A 20126-nucleotide genomic window follows, 5' to 3' on the forward strand; every position below is an offset into this window, starting at 1 on the left:
GGTACCACACGTATGTAACTTACAGCAGTTTTAGTTTAACAAACTGTGATCCTTATCTTTGTTACTTCCTTACCACTTACTTCCAATCTAGAGGATAAAACATCAGCCTGGGAGTTAGTCCAGCCAAGACAGCAGTCAGGTCTTTAGTTACCTTGACCAAGTAATCTAGCCATTTAGCTTTAGTTTTGCCTTTGGGGATCCTTGATTGAAAGGCACCATGTAAATGCAATGTATTAGAAATATAGCAACTTGGAAGCATCTGTTATATGCAATGATGTATCTGTGCTCTGAAATTAGTTTATAGGAGAGGGGAGTGAAGCCAGACACTTTGTAGATTAGAGCTGAGTGATGAACTGTTGTAGTTTTCTAACTCCAGGAATCGGAATTACAGTGCTTAATGTACTTACAACAACACTACCATAGTAGGAAATAATTCCATAAGCAGAAAGACTGCTAACAATTTATTTCTAAGTCTCCCTATGTATTAAAAATGTACACGAGTTTTTTTGCAGAATTTTATAACAAGTATTATTGGAACAGTGTGATCTCAGGGCAGTAAAGCTTTAAATACTGCACTGTTTGAATGGAGAAATCCCAAATGATGATGATCACATTTGTTTAGCCTTGCTTGCTAGTGATGAGCGGGAGTGTCAAGAGATGGAGATTAGGGGGCATTACATTTAAAAGGTTACTGAAGCTCATTTTGGAAACTGCCTTAGAGAAAGAAACACTCTCCCTTTACCCCTTGGTCTTTCTAACTTTGCCTGGTTTGTTGGCTTGGCAACAGAGCATTCTAGGACATTTGGGGGCGCGAGGTTCTTTAATAGCCTTAAGAGTCTTGAATCCTAGTTTTGTGGAGGCCAAGATTAGTTGAGATAATGGCTGATGTGAGCCCACAACTTGAAGCTAGGAATCCAGCTAGTTGAGCTGAGGCAAGAGTTTCATAGGTCAGAGTCAGTTGGGGGCTAGAGGGCAAGTACAATTGATCACAAGGGACCCTTTTGGCCTTAATCTGTGGCTCATGGGGAATATTAGTGGCCCTATATAATTTGGGGGTAAGGATAATCCTTATTTGCAAGATAGAAAAGGACCAACAAGTAAAAAATGAGTTGGGAAAAATGTTTATTTTGAAGTTTGTCAGAGGGATTTTACAAACAATGGAGAGCATTTAAAAAAATTAAGTGATCAAAGTACTCAACAGTGTCCCTTAACTACACGCTAGCCCCTGCACAGAGGAAAAAAAAAAGTCACACCAGCAAGGAGGTCAATACTGCAGGAAGAGCAGCTGGCATCTGCATAGTTCTAGTAGGAAAGATTGCAATGCTGTTGCTGCTAGTAATTGTCATCCTGGCATTAATATAAGACAGTGCTGAAGTATGTACACTTATACCTGCAGAAAACAAAGTGCATAAAATAACACGCCAAGTAGATATTGTAGAATAAATTTATTTACCTGAAACAATGAAATTAGGTGTGATGCTTATTGTCAGCATTGAAATAGACAATTGATCTTCTTAACAACTTCTAAAGGTCACATGCAGTTGTTATAACTGACACTTTTTTAGATAAATGCATCACACAAACACTTGTATTGCACCAACATCTGTCTACTGCTTTAGATTTAATTAAATAAGTTACATTAGTGCAAGAGAGGTATCTTTGCACACAAAAAATAAAAAATCTGAAGTTATGAACCGGAGGCTTACAGTTTAAACATTCAACATCTGTATTTTTTTACTGAATTTATAAATAGTATAGCATATTGTACATAGCTGTTCATAAAGTAGTATGTTTAGATGATACAATACAGAAAGATTTGGCTACTTACAACTGAAGGCATGCATTAGTCTATTATACATTTTATACAGAGAAATATGGAAACTTGGCTGACAGCTCCTTAATTTTGGCCTAATGTTTAAGAATAAACAGTCTTCTCCATGCAGCAAAGAAACCAAACTTCTCTGGAGATTTTTTTCCTGATTCGTTAAGCTATATTGCACATTTGTACATTTGTATAACTGAAGCCCTAATGGTACCACACACTTCCTCCACAGAGCACACAATGAGTTTTGTTTTAGGAAAAGCAGGTTTTTGTTTTTTTACATGATACATGCAGAGGTTTTGCCAGATGTGTTGCTAAGACACATGCACGCAACAAAACAACCTTACATTTCTGCAAAATTGTTTAGGAAGTGATTACTCCAGCAATGCTGAAAAGGAAAGAAAAAGGCATCAGTTAGTGAAAGGATGAATAATGCTATATCATTATAAAAGCAAGACTTGTAAGATCAATAGTGAGAGAAGAGAGAATGTTAAGTTGGATAACTGATGTTTTAATTGAAAGGACACTGTCAGGTTTAAAATACCTGAGCTTAAACACCGTGAGTGAAATCCTGCCCTTATTGAAATCACCAAAAGATTGAAGGTGAAAGAGTTAAAACCTAATTTCCTTTCATGTAGTTTTGCATTTCTCTGTCTGGCCAATGGAAATAGACAAGGCTCTTTTCACTTTCAGGTTCTTATGCACTGACTTAAGGTTTTAATATTTGAACTAACCCCTGCATGAATTTTAAAAAGTTTAAAAAAAAATTGTCATGGAAGTGTCTCTAAAAAAAAAAAAATAATAATTTCAGAAAGTTGCTAAAGTAAGTTTTGGCTCAAAGTTGACCTAAGTGTCCCTTGAATTATCCAGGTTATGCAACTAATTCTGGGAAAAGTCATTAAACTATATAGATAAGAGGGTTTGTAATAAAATGACTACTTTACCCTGTATTTAAGGATAAAAAACAATATACACCTCTACCCCGATAACACACTGTCCTCGGGAGCCAAAAAATCTTACCGCGTTATATCGGAGGTGTACTCTAATTCCCTACAGAGTTCTTAGGACTGCACTGTAAAACACTGCACTTAGCCCCTGTACATTGTAGGCTATGCTGCTGAGATTTTTCAGAGTATGCTTAATATTAATGCAATTAAAGCTGTGATTAGCAGAGATTAGGGAAACAATGGTTAGAAGTGCAAAAGGTAAATGAGACTAGTGCAAGAGAAACAGACAATTTTGTATCAGATTTACCTCTTTCCCCCTCCCATCTCAGCAAATTCCATCATCCTTCCTGTTTGAGCTGTTTTCTATTATATTCCACTTATCAGCTGTGTTCTTGGAAGAAGCTAGAGGCCTGCTGTACTGCATTTTATCACCATCAATTAAAACCTCATTTTCTTACATTTAAATGTTTATGAAACAGCCTTCCCACAAACATTAGCCATATAGCAATTGTATAGAATGGAATTGTTTTATACAGTATCTTTCATATTTGGTCTCCTGAAGTGTTATCTAAAGTAATCAGATACCATTCATCTTCCATTTGTGTAGGTAAAATGGAGCCGCCATTTAAATATGGCTCAGGAATAGCTCTTTGGATAGCAGATATTATTGAGAGGAAATAGCGACAAGAGTCCACGCTATCAAGACATCCGAGTAGCCCTAGACTAGATGCATCCGAACAAGTTACTTCACCAGCATCTTCCCTCCAGCTAGAAGCAACATTAGGTAAGATTTTCAGCATCCCACACAGGGTGCTCTTGTCCCAACCAAAGGGGATGCTTTCAGATTTTGACAAACTTTTTTCCAGCATAAGCCTTAGAAAGGCACCTCTTTCATCCAGCTCTCTTTCACCTGGCCTGCTACAAACAGAGGTTCCCCTATGCTGCTCGTGCATCAGGGATCCAAAAGATTAAGATTACCAAAGGAGAGCAGTAAGGAACCCAGGGTGCAATGGAGAAAGCTCAGAAGTGTGGAAAGGAAAATGGAAGCAGAGTCAAAAGGCACAGAAGTGTTCAAAGAAACACTGGTGCAGAGTCTGGAAAGGAGAAATGCAAGTTACTTTGCAGCTAATTACTAACAAGCTTCAACAAGATATTTGTCCATGGGATTATGAAGTAGGCTAAATGGATCCCTTATGAGTGAACACTTCACAGACCTGTGCATATTTCCTTCCCTCTCCCCTCTACAAAATCTACCAAGTTTGGTTAGAAAGAATGTGGAAATTTCTCTTTTAGAAAAATAAACATGCAGTTGACCCACATAATTGGGACTCAAAAGGAATTCTTCTAATATGAAAGTTTACATTTTGGCAAGAAATTCTACTTTCTTAGAACTAATGCAACTTTGTTTTGCTCAAGCTATTCCTTTGTGGTTGTCAGAACCCTTTCCATGTCTCATCCTTTTGACTAGAGACAAGATCCAAGCATATCAATGCTGTTTTTTAGTAGGGCTGTCAATTAATCACAGTTAACTCAATTATTGTGATTAAAACATTGATTAATCACACTTAATTGCACTGTTAAACAATAGAATACCAATTGAAATTTATTAAACATTGTGGATGTTTTTCTACATTTTCAAAGTGTAGTGTACAGTGCTCACTTTATATTTTTATTTTATTACAAAGATTTGCACTATAAAAATGAAACAAAAGATAGTATTTTTCAATTCACCTCATACAAGTACTGTAGTGCAGTCTTTATTGTGAAAGTACAATTTACAAATGTAGATTTGTTACATAACTGCACTCAAAACCAAAACAATGTAAAACTTTAGAGCCTATTTCTTGTTCAGCAATCACTAAGACAAGCTTGTTTACATTTATAGGACAGAATGCTGCTGTCGTCTTATTTACAATGTCACCTGAAAGTGAGAATAGGCATTCACATGGCACTTTTGTAACTGGCATTGCAAGGTATTTATGTGCCAAACGTTCATATGCCCTTCATGCTTTGGCCACCATTCCAGAGGACATGCTTCCATGCTGATGATACTCGTTTACAAAAAAAGTGTGTTAATTAAATGTGACTGAACTCCTTGGGGGATAATTGTACTTCTCCTGTTCTGTTTTACCTGCATTCTGCTATATATTTCATGTTCTAGTAGTCTCGGATGATGACCCAGCACATGTTCGTTTTAAGAACAATTTCACTGCAGATTTGACAAAATGCAAAGAAGGTACCAATGTGAGATTTCTAAAGACAGCACTCAACCCAAGGTTTAAGAATCTGAAGTGCCTTCCAAAATCTGAGAGACACGAGGTGTGGAGCATGCTTTCAGAAGTCTTAAAAGAGCAACACTCCAATGTGGAAACTACAGGATCAAACTACCAAAAAAGATGCTGGTGGCATCTGACTCATGTGGAAAATGAATATGCATTGGTCTGCACTGCTTTCAATTTTTATTGAGCAGAACTGGTCATCAGCATGGATGCATGTCCCCTGGAATGGTAGTTGAAGCATGAAGGGACATACAAATCTTTAGTGCATCTGGCACAAAAATATCTTGCAACGCCAGTTACAACAGTGTCATGAGAATGCCTGTTCTCACTTTCAGGTGACATTGTGAACAAAAATCAGGCAGCATTATCTCCTGCAAATGTAACCAAACTGGTTTGAGCGATTGCCTGATCAAGTAGAACTGAGTGGACTTGTAGGTGCTAAACTTTTACTTTTTTATTTTTGAATGCAGTTATTTTTTTGTACATAATTCTACCTTTGTAAGTTGCACTTTCATGATAAAGAGATTGCACTACAGTACTTGTATGAGGTGAATTGAAAAATACTATTTTTTTACTGTGCAAATATTTGTAATACAAATAATATAAAGTGAGCACTGTACACTTTGTATTCTGTGTGGTAATTCAAATCAATATAATGTAGGAAACATCCAAAAAATATTTAAATAATGGTATTCTTTTGTTGTGTGACAGTGCGCTTAATCGTGATTAATTTTTTTAAATCACTGGACGGCCCTACTTTAATTAGCTAGAGAGGAATACTGTAGTCTCACAAGTCCCTCCTTTCTTCCTCACTGATTCCTTATGCTACTTTTGCTCCCTCTGTAACACTTGCAAAGGGAAATTGGGCGGCCAGCAGACCAAGATAGTTCACTATGGTATCCTAACGTCTCCCTTTCTAATTCAGCATTCAAGCGGCTTTGAGCCATCCTAACTTTTGAGCAGCCTCTTACTGACACAAGATATCTTAAAGATTAAGTTGGGCATTGTCAAGTGTGGATTAAGGAAGCATTCTCAAAATTGAAGCCCAGGGTCAGAGGCTGTAGAGCACAAACAATAGCTCCCTGTTGGGCATCTGCTTAAGCTGGCTCACTCAGGAGCATGAAGGCAAACATTCATCCAGCAGAAGAATCAGTCTGATGGACCTTGAAGCTTGGCAGACCTAGGCCTCAGGCAGCTTAAGTCCCTCTCTGGTGACAACTCTTGGAAGGATAGAGGGTAAGATTCCTTAGGCTTTAATAATAGCAGCTGCCTTTGAAATAGCAGAGATGGGATAGAATCTGCACTTGCTTCAAGTTACATTTTTCACAATTAATGCTTACTCATTTAACTGGTAGAGTGTGCTTTCGTGCTCCAACTTTAGATGATGCCCCTAACAATTATATTGCTAGAGCATAGAACCTCAGGTTTAAAGAAAAAGTTGAAGTCAACCCAGGTTTTTCCTCCTCTGTTCAGCCTGCTCCACCCCACAATCCAGATTTCCTACCTTCACCCTTAGGTGCCCAGTTTACATTCTGCTCTCTGTGCAGGAGCAGGGTTGCACACTGCTTCTAAAATCATGCAAGGAGGTCATTGGAGATGCATGAAACTCCCTTAAGATGGTGGGCAGTCTGCTTCAGAAACAGAAGCTTCCCCTCCCCACCCCCCAGAAAACCCAACACCACAACCCCCACCAACCAACCTTTCAAAATCCTTGGTTTTGAAATGGACAATCTTTGAAACCCTTAAAGTGTTCACTGTTGGTGCACTATTTAAATTCACAATGTTTAAAGGAAAAAGGCAAGTTTTGCTATTATCTAAATATTAAAGATGCTGACACTACAGAAAACCTTAAATGTTATCTCCCCCCCCCAAAAAAGCCCCCCAACACCACCCCTCCCCACATGTAAACCTCAAATGGATTTGGTTTTAAGTGACCAGAACAATTTAATGGCCTATTAACTTCTGTAAAAGCCAGTCATGTCCTCAGAGGATGGTTTGGTGAAATAGATGGAAAAGTTGTCCCAAAAGCAAATAAATTTTGTATCAATAGTATTCCTGAAGTTACACACACACAACCCACTGCCACTGGCTTGTACTTAAAATGCTTGGATTGTATGTGCCCCTTGTTCCAGGATTTGTGGATCTGACATTCCAAAGGTTGAACACCTATAGCTCCCCCTGAAGCTCTGGGTGCAGATAACATTTCTGGAAACAGGCCCTATCTTTATAACTAAATACCTTTATAACATTAAGTTAAACTTTAGCAAATGGGGTTAATTAATTGTAATTTTAATTATAAGGCAGTCCAGATTAGTGGTTTTAGTGACAGTGTGCGTCCTAAAGGCCTAATCCAGAGAAGATCATCTGTTATATTAGGGAAATTGCTGTGGAAAACTGTTCCCTGTCTTCCAAGAAGCAGGTACTCCCTTCTGAATTGTGAATGCTGATAAGGCATTCTAAGTTTACACTGCCCCATGGATGTAGTTGTAAATCACTAGTTCTTGGGAAGGATGTGCATCTCGCTGCAAGGAGAGATCCTTCCATCAGCCACACTAACGGCATTCAGCACAATACTAAAAAGTACATTAGTTAAGTGTTCAGGGACTTGTACTCTCCTACCAGATGACACTGATCTGATGAAACACCCCACAGTGAGCCACTCACACTAAATAGAAGAGGCTTTGCTGGCACACTAGTACTATTTCAAACAGGACTACATTATTGCTAAGGCCCTACCAAATTCATGGTCCATTTTGGTCAATTTCATGATCATAGGCTTTTAAAAATCTTAAATTTAATTTCAGCTGTAGATCCTGACCCAAAAGGAGTTGTAAGGGGGGGGGGGGGGGAAGAGGGCACAAGGTTATTGTAGGGGGTTTGTAGTACTCCTACCCTTACTTCTGCACTACTGCTGGCAGCAGTGCTGCCTTCAGAGCTGGGCAGCTGGAGAGTGGTAGCTGCTGACTGGAAGCCCAGCTCTGAAGGCAGAGCTGTTGCCAGCAGCAGTGCAGAAGGATGGCATGGCATGGCATGGCATGGCCCCCTTTGAAGGCCCAGCTCTGCAGGAAGTAGCGCAAAAGTAAAGGTGGCAATACCCTACCAGGCCATCCTTACTTCTGCGCTGCTGCTGGCCATGGCTCTGCCTTCGGAGCTGGGCTCCCAGTCAGCAGCCGCCCAGCTCTGAAGGCAGCTGTGCAGAAGGGTGGTGTGGTATAGTATTTGTCACCTTTACTTCTGTGCTGCTGGTGGGGCGCTGCTTCAGAGCTGGGTGCCCAGCTCTGAAGGCAGCAGCGCAGAAGTAAGGGTGGCAATACCATGACCCCCCTAAAATAACCTTGCAACCCCCCTGAAACTCCTTTTTGGGTCAGGACATCCAATTTGAGACACACGGGTCTCTCCCTGTGAAATTTGTACAGCATGGGGTAAAAGCACACTAAGGATCCGATTTCACAGGGAGAGACTAGATTTCATGGTCGTGACGTGTTTTTCAAGGTGGGGAGTTTGGAAGGCCCTAATCATTGCGTGCTAGGAAAGCTTGAGGGTGTCAACATGATCTACACTGGCAGCTAAGAGTAACAGTACACAGTGCTCTGCAATTTACACCCTCTGATGCACATTGCCACACTGTGTAGACAAGCCCTTGGTCTGCATATAGGAGGGACAACAACTAGTTGGGACTCATGTGCTGTGATTTCAGAGTGGTTTTATTTTATATTTATTGTATTTTGGGGGCATTTAAGCTTCTGCATCTGAAACCAGGTGAAAGCATGGAACCTACATTATCCATGCCCTTCTGGAGCAGCTCAGAGTTCTTTGGTGCCTTTAATTGATCAGTTACCTTCAGCAAAGTAAGTTGAAAAGTAGTGGCCCAACTGCTATTAAACAGATTTAAACCAACACACCATCAGCCATTTGACAAAGCCACTATGCCCCCAGTGCTGCTCTCAAAAGCTCTGCACTGATCTGGCTGAGGTGAACAGGAATGTTCCTTTTTGTCTTTTCACATGAACATTGTACAAAGAAAGCGTTTCCATTCAATGGAAACAATGGATTGTTCTGTTACACAGTGAGCACTCTAGGTACCTGAGAACATAATTGGAATGGATACAGTCAGCTGGGAAGCAGCATTTCACATTTTCTATGGTGGGTGTATGTCTTCAGAATAAAGCAATGTCTGATCATAAGCATCAATATATTTTGCATTAATGCTTGGGTATCAAATTCAGGAGCAGCTGTCAATGGGTTTGAAAAAGCTTACAGTTGACTTGACCCAAGTGTGGGGTAAAGTTGGGCAAGATCTCTAATTTCTTGCTGCACTGAAGCTGCTGGTCCCAAAAAGAACTGATCCTGAATGTAAAGCAATTTGCTTCAATAATTTGGGCTTCATACTATAGGATGCATAGTCTAAAATGGTGATAATAATGTAGCACAGCAGAGGCTGACAAGACACAGCATGGAATGAAAGAAATTACTATTTATTCTTTGACATGTATACAGCATATGCCATTTTACAGCAAGTCACCACTGGGATGGTGAAATGGAAGAGAAATACTCACTTTAGTCGATGAACGTTGGAAGGCATTGGAGAAAAACACCACAGTTAGGACTGTTAATGACTTACACATTGTTGATACAGGACTGAATTTGAAAACATGCTCTAACATTTATCATAATATAATGAAGGTGGTTAGTGCCACATTAAAATAAAAATAGTTCTATACAATATGTTCATTTGGTCATGTGCTATTTACAGATTTTACAAAAACACACACGAGCTTGTTATTTCTCTAAGTCAAGCTAGAACAAGGCCAGCAGAGTAACTCATAAAATGTGTAACTGATCAGTGCCCCAACTAAAAGTGTAAGAAATCCAATTTCTAACTATGCAGTGCAAGTTATTTTTTCCAGGTCACATTACAAAAGCCTTGATCTAAGACTGAAAAACATCTGACACACGTAAATAAGGTATTAAAAACGGAACTTAAGCCATCTTTTAGAGTTAAAAAAAAAAAGAAATAGAATTTTCTTTGTCCATTTAAAAGTTTAAGCTAGACTGAAGTAGTGCCCCCTCTCCCCCAGTAAAGTGGGCAACACTGGCAAAACAAGGTTTGTTATAATAAAATACATTAGACATTTAAATAAATAACCTTAAAATACTACGTGTGTTGAAGGGATGACAGAAGAACCCAGCAGGTTCCACCTGGAATTATGTTTTCTGCACAAGCATGACTAGGCATACTCTACCTCTTACAAAGACTGGGAGAAACAAGACAGTCAGGAACCTAAGATGAGGGGGCATAAGGAGGGACAAACAAAACAAAACAAAAAAACCACTGACTGAGGTAGCAGTACTCTCTGCCCAGTGCAGAAAAATCGGCTTATGAATAAAAAATAAACTGATATCAACTTAAGTTCAGATGATCATGCAAGAGACAGACAGTTGCATGCTTTTTTAGTTTTAGAAAACACATTCATTCCCTAAAATCTGCTACCAATTTAGTTTGATAGTGTCTGCTGGCTCAAAAAAAAAGTTTTGTTTTGTTTTTTTACAAGGATGAATAGACTATTAAACAGAACACTGTACATGCTTTTCATCTACAAAAAAATATTTGCATAAAATAGTGTTAGTTCTCTGTACATGTCAATGGACACTTTAGTTGTGTATAAAAGAGGAAAATATTGCCCCCACTGGAGTCAGAAAAAGCAAAACACAAAATCTAGAGTATGAAACCTCCATCACCGGCAAATATGTTCATGTGAAAATTCAGCAGAAATCGACAGTTGCTTTAAACAATAAAAAAATTGATTAAGTTAAACATCTTTATGTAAAAGCATCACTCTGTCAGTCAAGACCAGAACATATCACTAAAGTTAGTGTCTGTACTGTAAAGCCAGATAAGCAAGGGCATAGTAATGAGCACAAATGGCCAGGAAATCCCTTCGGTGCATGCTGACAAAGAACATGGTTTGGTTGCAGGCTTCACGTAATCTTTACCAGGTTCCAGGTAGTTACGGGCCGCAAACTTAAGGGTCTCATCCAGCAGAATTACAGGTAGTGAGATTTTCAACACCATCAGCCACTGTGTCACATTCAGAGGTGTGATTTGGAAGATGAGCTGTGGAAGAGAAGCCAAACATTAAATCCTTTTATTTATACACACAAAATAAATAAATAAAACTCTGTTTTTTCTTCTTTGAAATTTAAGGTATTACAGACAAGTAGTTTTGCCAATCTTGTCTTTGCACATAGCTTGCACCCAATTAACACGTTTACTTACCGGCAGTGGTTCTACATAAAGGATAAGAAAATGGAGTGACATGGACAAACAAATAGAACCCAGCAGCCAGACATTCTCCCATGGAGGCATTCTCATTAAGGACTGGTTTTCTGATAAACTGTAACAGAAACAATGCATACATAAGACATTAGAATAGGACATTCAACAAGGCACATTAGGCATCTTAGCAGGCCATAATTCTGTGCCCATGAAGTAAGAGTATTTAAGAACAAGACAGTTAGGGGGCTGCTGACACTTTTGGTCATTAATCAGTGTTCTGATTATTAAAGGTGGTTTTAAAAGTAAATAGTTGCTGTATTAGATAAAAAGATGTTACACAATACTTCAAAGAGCTAACAGGGTTATACTGCTTTGAGTATTAGACTGCATTTTAAACTAAAATTACTGTCCATCGTAATTAGCAGAGAGTTTATACAAGATTACAGTTAGCACAAGAATATTAAAATGGGCCTATTTAATACATCTAACAAACACAAACAACACTTTTGTTTAAATCCGTTTTCTGTGCAGGTTCAATTTAAGTTTTGGCTATACCAGAGGAGGTTTTTGTGCTGCAATATAGAGTTTAGGAAGAGGAATCTCAGATGTAGAGTATTTTAAATGTAGAGCTAATGTACCATCCTTAATTTTCAAGTTATGATTTTTTTTTTAATTTAACTGACCTCCAATTTGTTTCTTCAAATACCCTTGGCATATTGTGCTATTTAGAGATTTCCATTTATAAATTAGTATTAATTAGCTGAGGCACGCTCCCTTAGGGCAGGAAAAACTATTTCCCATATATTTAACAGTCTTATTTTAGGTCTCCTTAATATCACTCTATAGCAGAAGTATGAGGGATAATCTGATTGATGAGGCTTAAATTAAACAGTGGAAAATATCCTAGCAGTCTAATGCCAAAGTCCCAAGTGTGAATTGAAGGATTTAAAAGGATACCTCTGCTTAGAGCACAAGATCTCAAATGTGATCTAGGAAAAACTATCCTTTGGCCTTCAATATACAAACTCAGGAATTCACCATTCCCTCACTATAATCTCTAGATATCTATTACTTATGTGTCCTTTCTTAATGCATAGACAGTTTGCTATCTAAAACTTAGAGCTTTTTGCCTGAAATTATCGAGTGAATCTCAGCTTTCTACTTCAGACATAACTAACCTGTTGAGAGCATTACACATCTCTATTGTGACCAGAACAGAAAGTGCCATTGTCATTGGGTATGGCGACTCAAAGACCACACAGTCTACATCTGTGAATTCTGGGTTGTCCTCGTTGCACTGTAGGAAATGACTCTACAACAGAATAAAACAAGCACTCATTATTTCAACAATGATGATTACCTATTTACAAAAAAATTAAAGTGGGATGGTGCAGCAGTCCAGCACTAGGATTATAAAAGCCTGTGCCTAGAGAGGCCAACATCAGGAAGAATTACTTTTGACTTCATCTCGGATTCAAACAATTCACATAAATTTGATATGTATAGAAACTTTCCATAAAAAGACACCTATTTCCTTCAAAAACAGTTTAAAGAAAGTCTCTGGTATTCTACCTTTCAGCTTTTTATAGCTATTAACTCTGAATAAGCAGGATTATTTAATACAATTAAAGATGGTCCTTCTGCAGCTATTCTTTGAAATGAAAATGTAGAGCATACAGTAAGTACCAACACATGTTACATTCAGTAGGAGTTTATATATTTTTGCAGGCTTTCTAAAGTAAATTAAACTGAATAATACCAGCTGGTAATAGGTAACTCTTGGGCCACCATCAGCAGCAATGAACCACCATGCAGCAGCACCCACTGTCGCAGCTCCAACATAACCTTAAAGAAAAGAGACGCAATTTGTTTTTCTATATTATGAATAGTACGTATGACACAGTCTTGTTAACCTCACTTGAACTTCCTCCTCTACCATCACTTGGGCACACACATACACAATGTAGCCTTTGCCCCTTTCCCGTAGAAGGAATCTGCTTTTAAACTGCCAAGTCACCATAATTGGAATCTGTCCAACTGTAAAGATCTTTTATGTGTTTATTGTAATTTAGGGCATACAGAGAATTCAACCATGGGCATGGCTCTGGAAAGTTAAACATTTAGTATATTTAGCAGAAAATAAATCTAACTTCTCACTTTCCACTAAAAAAAGTATGAGTAATTAACTCTGTTCTACAGAGACAAAGTACAAATATGAATGTGCTGCAGAACAATTTGGTTAGATATTCATGACAGATTTGGCCAAACCATTGTCATTTGCTGATTGAAAGAAAGGTTCTAGATACCAGGTGGGTGGCCTTCTGCTCCAGATCTGGCTTCTTCATTACTAAGTCAACAAGCATCTTGCATTTCTCAATCCCTGAAGACAGTTAAGTAGCAATCCCAACCTGTCCTCAGCTGGAAGAGAGTATGTGGGGTGGAGACGGAAAGATTGGGATGGGTCACAGGAAGGGGAAGGGAATGTTGTAGGAGAGGAGAGTGTGCGCTATCTAGGTGGAAACAAGTGTTCTGGACAGAGAACTCTAATTTAGCTTGAGCACATATGTCTACTGTGGGGTTCCTTCCTGTGAAACATTTAGCACTGGGCACTGCCATAGACAGGCTATTGGACTAGATGGACCTCAGGTCTAATCCAATGTAACAACAATTCCTACATTCTGAGATCAGATTATAAAAGGTTTAAGTTTGAACCAGCAGTAACACATGACATGACAGTGTTAAGGAGCCCATACATGCACTGCTTTGCCTCATACCCATAAGACTTAAAACGAGGGCACTATGACTACAGGAGGTGTACTGGAAGTACTGGTAAATCTATTGGATAATTGATGGAACAAAGATTAAAAGGAGTGTGCTAGTTCAGCAGTACACTGTGCTAGCCTTCAAGACCCTAAAACATAACTGAAGACCATATAAATTCCAACAAGTCATTCACATTACAAACAGTTAAAAAGAAAAGCTAGTGAGCTACTCACATCCAATAGCCAGGTAACGGAAGAAGAGCCATCCGCTGATCAGGGGCTCTTTAGGATTACGGGGTGGCTTATCCATGATGTCTAAATCGGGAGGATTGAAGCCCAGAGCAGTGGCAGGGAGACCATCCGTTACAAGATTTACCCATAACAGCTGGACGGGAATTAAAGCCTCAGGGAAACCCAGAGCAGCAGTTAAGAAGATACTACAAAAAGGAACAAGTACAAAATTGTCTGTGGCCATGTTAAACCAAACATATTATAAATACTCATCTACGTTTAGTTTTTAAATAATTCTGTTCCTTAGTAACTGGCAATGAAAAATTATGCTGTGTCTCATTATTTAATATTGGAAGCTAAATATTCACATTGAGATAGCTAGGAATGTACATGCATTTTATAGCCAACAATAATTGAATAATGTTTAAAGTAGGTGCATTTTGTTTTGGTAGACTGAGGAGCTTTATTACTCTCTACCAGAGTAACCCTCACAAAGCACTAGGCTGCTTTCCGGAGTACTTGGAGGATATTGCTTCTACAGATCTATGCTCTTTGAGTTGTTTGGTAAAACAAATGGACCTGATGGAGCATTAAAAAGCAGTTTTCACCTAGTGGAGCCACTTCTTGAAGTCATCTATAAAGGGAGGCTTGCAAACTACTCCCTAAAAGTCTGCAACTGTTATAGAATTACAATATAACTGAGGGGCAAGATTCCATTGAACTAGATATCCTCCAGTCCTTGCACACATGCATTGGGGAATGCAACCTCCCTTTGAGTCAGCATGGTTTAGGGTAGAACTACAGAAGTAGGGATCTGTAGCAATAACCGTCAGAAGGAGAACTGACATTAAGCCCTTGGAAAAAGGAGAGTCTTATGGCTTAAATACAAAAATGGGACTCAGGAGATCTGGGCTTTATTCCTGGCTCTGACACCAACTCACTCTGTGGTCTTGGGAAAGAGTCAACTTGTGTGTTAGATTTCCCAACTGGTAGAATGCAGATTTGTCTATTTCAAAGGAGTCTTGCCCAAACGAAGCATTAAGGACCTATATTAGTGGACATTACAGTCTGAAAACTAGAATTTGGGAAAACATCCAATAGTTCTTTGAAATATTTAACATCTGACTAGAAGTTTCTCAAAACATAGTGAATATATAATTAATTCCCTTAAGTATTTATATGCATTGCAATGCTCATCTCTTTTAAACATAGTTATTACTTCTAATAAACCTGTGTTCCCCAAATAGCATCTAGCAATATTGTAAGTTAAAACTGACTAGCTTCCATTACAGAAGTGCAAAATTAAAACAGAACCACTTCTTAAAACTTACCAGACAACTTCTCCAACATTCGAAGAGATGAGATAACGGATAAACTGTTTCATGTTGTTGTAGATTGCACGCCCTTCTTCCACAGCAGCTACGATGGTTGAGAAGTTGTCATCAGCCAATACCATTTCAGAAGCAGTTTTAGCTACTGCAGTACCTGACCCCATAGCAATCCCAATTTCTGCTTTCTTCAGTGCAGGGGCATCATTTACACCATCACCAGTCTAAAATACAAAGTTTAACAGAAAACGTGGGCACTTATATGCGGGGACTGGAAGATGATTTTACACAGGGGACAAAAATCTAAAGTGGGTGAGTAAGGAGGTGCAGAATTGAGATGGGGCCGTTAAGGTGAAGGACAGGAAGTTTAAACTTGATTGAACTGACAGGCACAGAAGATGACCTGAGTAGCAACAGTGTTTCCAATGCTGTTATTCTGATTATGCCTATAATCAACATGTGAACATTACAATACACACACAATGCAACTAGTTGAGACTGATTGCTGAAGTGCAAGGAAACTGGGTTCAAGAGAAACCTCTCTATTTACTCCACCCAAACATCCACAATCAAGGGGACCACTACACAATATTCCTTGCTTGTCTAACAAAACTGACTCAGAGGTCAACTATCTTAGTTCTTCAGGCCATACACTTAGGTGCCCAAACCAAAAGACAGTTTGCTGATTTCCCATCTCTTACTCTAATTAGGCTGAAGAGAAGAAGTTTCTGCCTTAGGGAGATGGCAGTGCCTTTGATTTATTGTCCCAAGTGATCAGAGATGTGCTCAGATGCTTTGGGGGAGGGGGAAGGAAGGAAAAAGCCCAATTCTACCAACTGGGTAAATTACAAGTACCATATTTTGTCAACGTTTTGGTGTGAACCAGTAAGATATTTCTGATGCTGAACTATGCCCACGATACCTTATTTTTAAGTAATTTTTTGAACAATGCACTGCTGAACAACATTCCTAAAAAATGGAAAGAGCAATTGATGAAAGCTATCACTAGTTGGGTGAAAACTGATTCTAATTTCTAATTTTTCAGGCTCCAATACATGCAATCATTTACCCATTGTCCTAGGAAAAATACAAGGGGTGGTCCCTCAAAGTTTAAGAGCAAAGGTCCATCTAGCCCAGTATCCTGTCTTCCGATAGTGGCCAATGCCAGGTGTCCCAGAGGGAATGAACAGAACAGGTAATCATCAAGTGATCCATCCCTGTCAGCCATTCCCAGCTTCTGACGTCCACCATCCCTGCCCATCCTGGCTAATAGCCATTGATGGACCTATCCTCCATGAATTTATCTAGTTCTTTTTTGAACCCTGTTATAGTCTTGACCTTCACAACATCCTCTGGCAAGGAGTTCCACAGGTTGACTGTGCGCTGTGTGAAAAAAATACTTCCTTTTGTTTTAAACTTGCTGCCTATTAATTTAATTTGGTGGCCCCTAGTTTCGTGTTATGAGAAGGAGTAAATAACACTTCCTTATTTACTTTCCTCCACACCAGTCATGATTTTGTAGACCTCTATCATATCCCCACTTAGTCGTCTCTTTTCCAAGCTGAAAAGTCCCAGTCTTATTACTCTCTCCTCATCCAGCAGCCGTTCCATACCCCTAATAATTTTTGCTGCCCTTTTCTGAATCTTTTCCAAGTCCAATGTATCTTTTTTGAGATGGGGTGACCACATCTGCACGCAGTATTCAAGATGTGGGTTTACCATGGATTTATATAGAGGCAATAGGCTCTCTCTTTCTTAATGATTCCTAACATTTTGTTCACTTACAGATCCTTTCGTAGCTCTTTGCAGTCTGGCTGGGACTTAACCATCTTGAGTAGTTTTGTATCATCTACAAATTTTGCCACCTCACTGTTTACCCCTTTTTCCAGATTATTTATGAATGTTAAATAGGACTGGGCCCAGTACAGACCCCCGAGGGACACTACTATTTACCTCTCTCCATTCTGAAAACTGACCATTTATTCCTACCCTTTGTTTCCTATCTTTTAAACAGTTATCAATCCATGAGAAAACCTTCCCTCTTATCCCATGACTGCTTACTTTGCTTAAGAGCCTTTGGTGAGGGACCTTGTCAAAGGGTATGTCTACACTTCCCGGAGGGTCCCACGGCAGGCAATTGATGTTCTGGGATCGATTTATCGCGTCTGGTTAAGACGCGATAAATCGATCCCGGAAGTGCTCGCCGTCGACGCCGGTACTCCAGCTCGGCAAGAGGAGTACGCGGCATCGACGGGGGGGCCTCCCTGCCGCGTCTGGACCCGCAGTAAGTTTGGACTAAGGTACTTCGAATTCAGCTACGTTATTAACGTAGCTGAATTTGCGTACCTTAGTCCGAAGTGGGGGCTTAGTGGGGACCAGGCCAAAGGCTAGGTCTACACTACGGGAGGGGGCTGGGGGTAGGGGGGGCGGAGAGGTCGACCTAAGATACGCAACTTCAGCTATGCGAATAGCGTATCTGAAGTTGCGTATTTTAGGTCGACTTACCTGGCTGTGAGGACGGCAGCGAGTCGACCGCTGCCGCTCCCCCGTCAACTCCGCTTCCGCCTCTCGCTGCGGTGGAGTTCCGGAGTCTATGGCAGAGCGATCGGAGATTGATTTTATCACGTCTACACTGGACGTGATAAAAATTGATCCTTGATAGATCGATCGCTACCTGCTGATCCGGCGGGTAGTGAAGACGTGCCCAAAGGCTTTCTGAAAATCCAAATTCACTATATCCACTGGATCCCCTTGTCCACATGCTTGTTGACCCCCCCCCACCCTCAAAAGAATTCTAGTAGATTGGTGAGGCATGATTTCCCTTTACAAAAACTATGTTGACTATTCCCCAACAAATTATGTTCACCTATGTGTGACAGTTTTATTCTTGACTATAGTTTCAACCAATTTGCCTGGTACTGAAGTCAGATTTACCAGCCTGTAATTGCCGAGCTTAAAACAAAAAACAACAACAACTGAAATTTGTCAGATTTAGGCATTAGTTTGACGGGATATAATTTGTTTTAAAAGTAAAATCTCTTTTACAGCCATGCAAGCTTCTAATTACTTACCATAGCCGTGATCTCATCGAAAGACTGGAGGAACTCAACAATCTTAGACTTATGGGAAGGCTCTACACGGGCAAAGCAACGAGCATGTAGGCAAGCATCTCTCTGGACAGCTGGGGAAAGTTCATCAAACTCACGTCCAGTAAAGGCTTTTGAAGAAACATCCTCATCTTCTCCAAAGATACCAATACGACGACAGATGGCTACTGCTGTGCCCTTATTGTCACCAGTAATCATAATAACACGAATACCAGCCTTCTTACACAACTTTATGGATGAGGCTACTTCAGTTCTTGGGGGATCCAGCATACCCACACAGCCAACAAAGGTCAAATTGGTCTGAAACAAGAGGACATTGAGCTTTAGCACAAAATATTAGGAGACGCTTTTATTTCTTTGGTAGGACAGTACACAAATTATTTTCACAAGCCAAAGTAGCTCAAACATTAATTTATAAGAGGAAAATAGCATTTTTATCCTACAGTATCTAACAGTTTTTAATTCAGGCCTCTATAAACTTGCATGCCACCCCCGCCAACCCTACCTCGATGTTTGTTCAAAACTAGTATGTGACAAGGTTCAGCAAGCATGCAATGCACATCAAGTCAGATTTTCCCCCACTTATGGGGCTCTTCCAGACTCATCTCTGTATTTTGGCATACTCAGTCTTCATGGTATCTTGCCTCAAATGTTCATTTCTTGTACTATGGTCTGAATCCAGACCATTTTGAAAAGCAGACTACAAGCGACACTGAGAAAGGAGAGGAACTGAAATAGAACTGGGAAAAGACGGTTACTCACCGTTGTAACTGTTGTTCTTCGAGATGTGTTGCTCATATCCATTCCATTAGGTGTGCGCGCGCCGCGTGCACGATCGTCGGAAGATTTTTACCCTAGCAACACCGGCGGGTCGGCTGTGGAGCCCCCTAGAGTGGCGCCTTCATGGCGCTGAATATATACCCCAGCCGACCCGGCGCCCCCTCAGTTCCTTCTTGCCGGCTACTCCGACAGTGGGGACGGAGGGCGGGTTTGGAATGGATATGAGCAACACATCTCGAAGAACAACAGTTACAACGGTGAGTAACCGTCTTTTCTTCTTCGAGTGCTTGCTCATATCCATTCCATTAGGTGACTCCCAAGCCCAACTTAGGTGGTGGGGTCGGAGTGAGACATTGCTGTGTGCAAAACCGCTGATCCAAAGGCAGCATCGTCCCTGGACTGCTGCACTAGTGCATAGTGTTCTGTAAACGTGTGGACTGACGACCAAACCGCAGCTCTACAAATGTCCTGGATCGGAACTTGCGCCAGGAAAGCCGTCGAGGACGCTTGGGCCCTCGTGGAGTGAGCGGTGAGGTGCGGTGCTGAGACACCTGCCAGGTCATAGCAAGTCCGGATGCAAGACGTAATCCAGG

The 20126-nt window shown here is 40.1% G+C and overlaps 1 protein-coding gene and 1 long non-coding RNA gene across 3 annotated transcripts in view; one reads left to right on the forward strand and one right to left on the reverse strand.

Annotated features, from left to right (window-relative positions):
- Positions 1-1430: 1430 nt before the first annotated feature.
- Positions 1431-20126, reverse strand: part of ATP2A2 (ATPase sarcoplasmic/endoplasmic reticulum Ca2+ transporting 2) — an 81597-nt gene continuing 62901 nt past the window's right edge. The window contains exons 14-21 of one of the 2 annotated variants that reach the window (XM_065568074.1): positions 18718-19053; positions 15650-15870; positions 14322-14524; positions 13085-13170; positions 12504-12637; positions 11326-11443; positions 11043-11163; positions 1431-2210 (exon numbers count right to left, since the gene is read on the reverse strand). In XM_065568074.1, the coding sequence (XP_065424146.1) occupies positions 2197-2210; positions 11043-11163; positions 11326-11443; positions 12504-12637; positions 13085-13170; positions 14322-14524; positions 15650-15870; positions 18718-19053 (1233 nt within the window). In that variant the 3' untranslated portion in view covers positions 1431-2196. Of the gene's footprint in view, positions 2211-9502; positions 11164-11325; positions 11444-12503; positions 12638-13084; positions 13171-14321; positions 14525-15649; positions 15871-18717; positions 19054-20126 lie in introns of those variants that run through there. The other variant, XM_008163545.4, reaches the window with a different exon arrangement.
- On the forward strand, positions 16703-18865 carry LOC122173946 (uncharacterized). The gene is made up of 2 exons (XR_006175020.2): positions 16703-16841; positions 18694-18865. It is a non-coding gene; the product is annotated as an uncharacterized LOC122173946 (long non-coding RNA).

Source organism: Chrysemys picta, chromosome 15 (assembly GCF_011386835.1).
Source record: "Chrysemys picta bellii isolate R12L10 chromosome 15, ASM1138683v2, whole genome shotgun sequence".
Taxonomy (NCBI): Eukaryota; Metazoa; Chordata; order Testudines; family Emydidae; genus Chrysemys; species Chrysemys picta.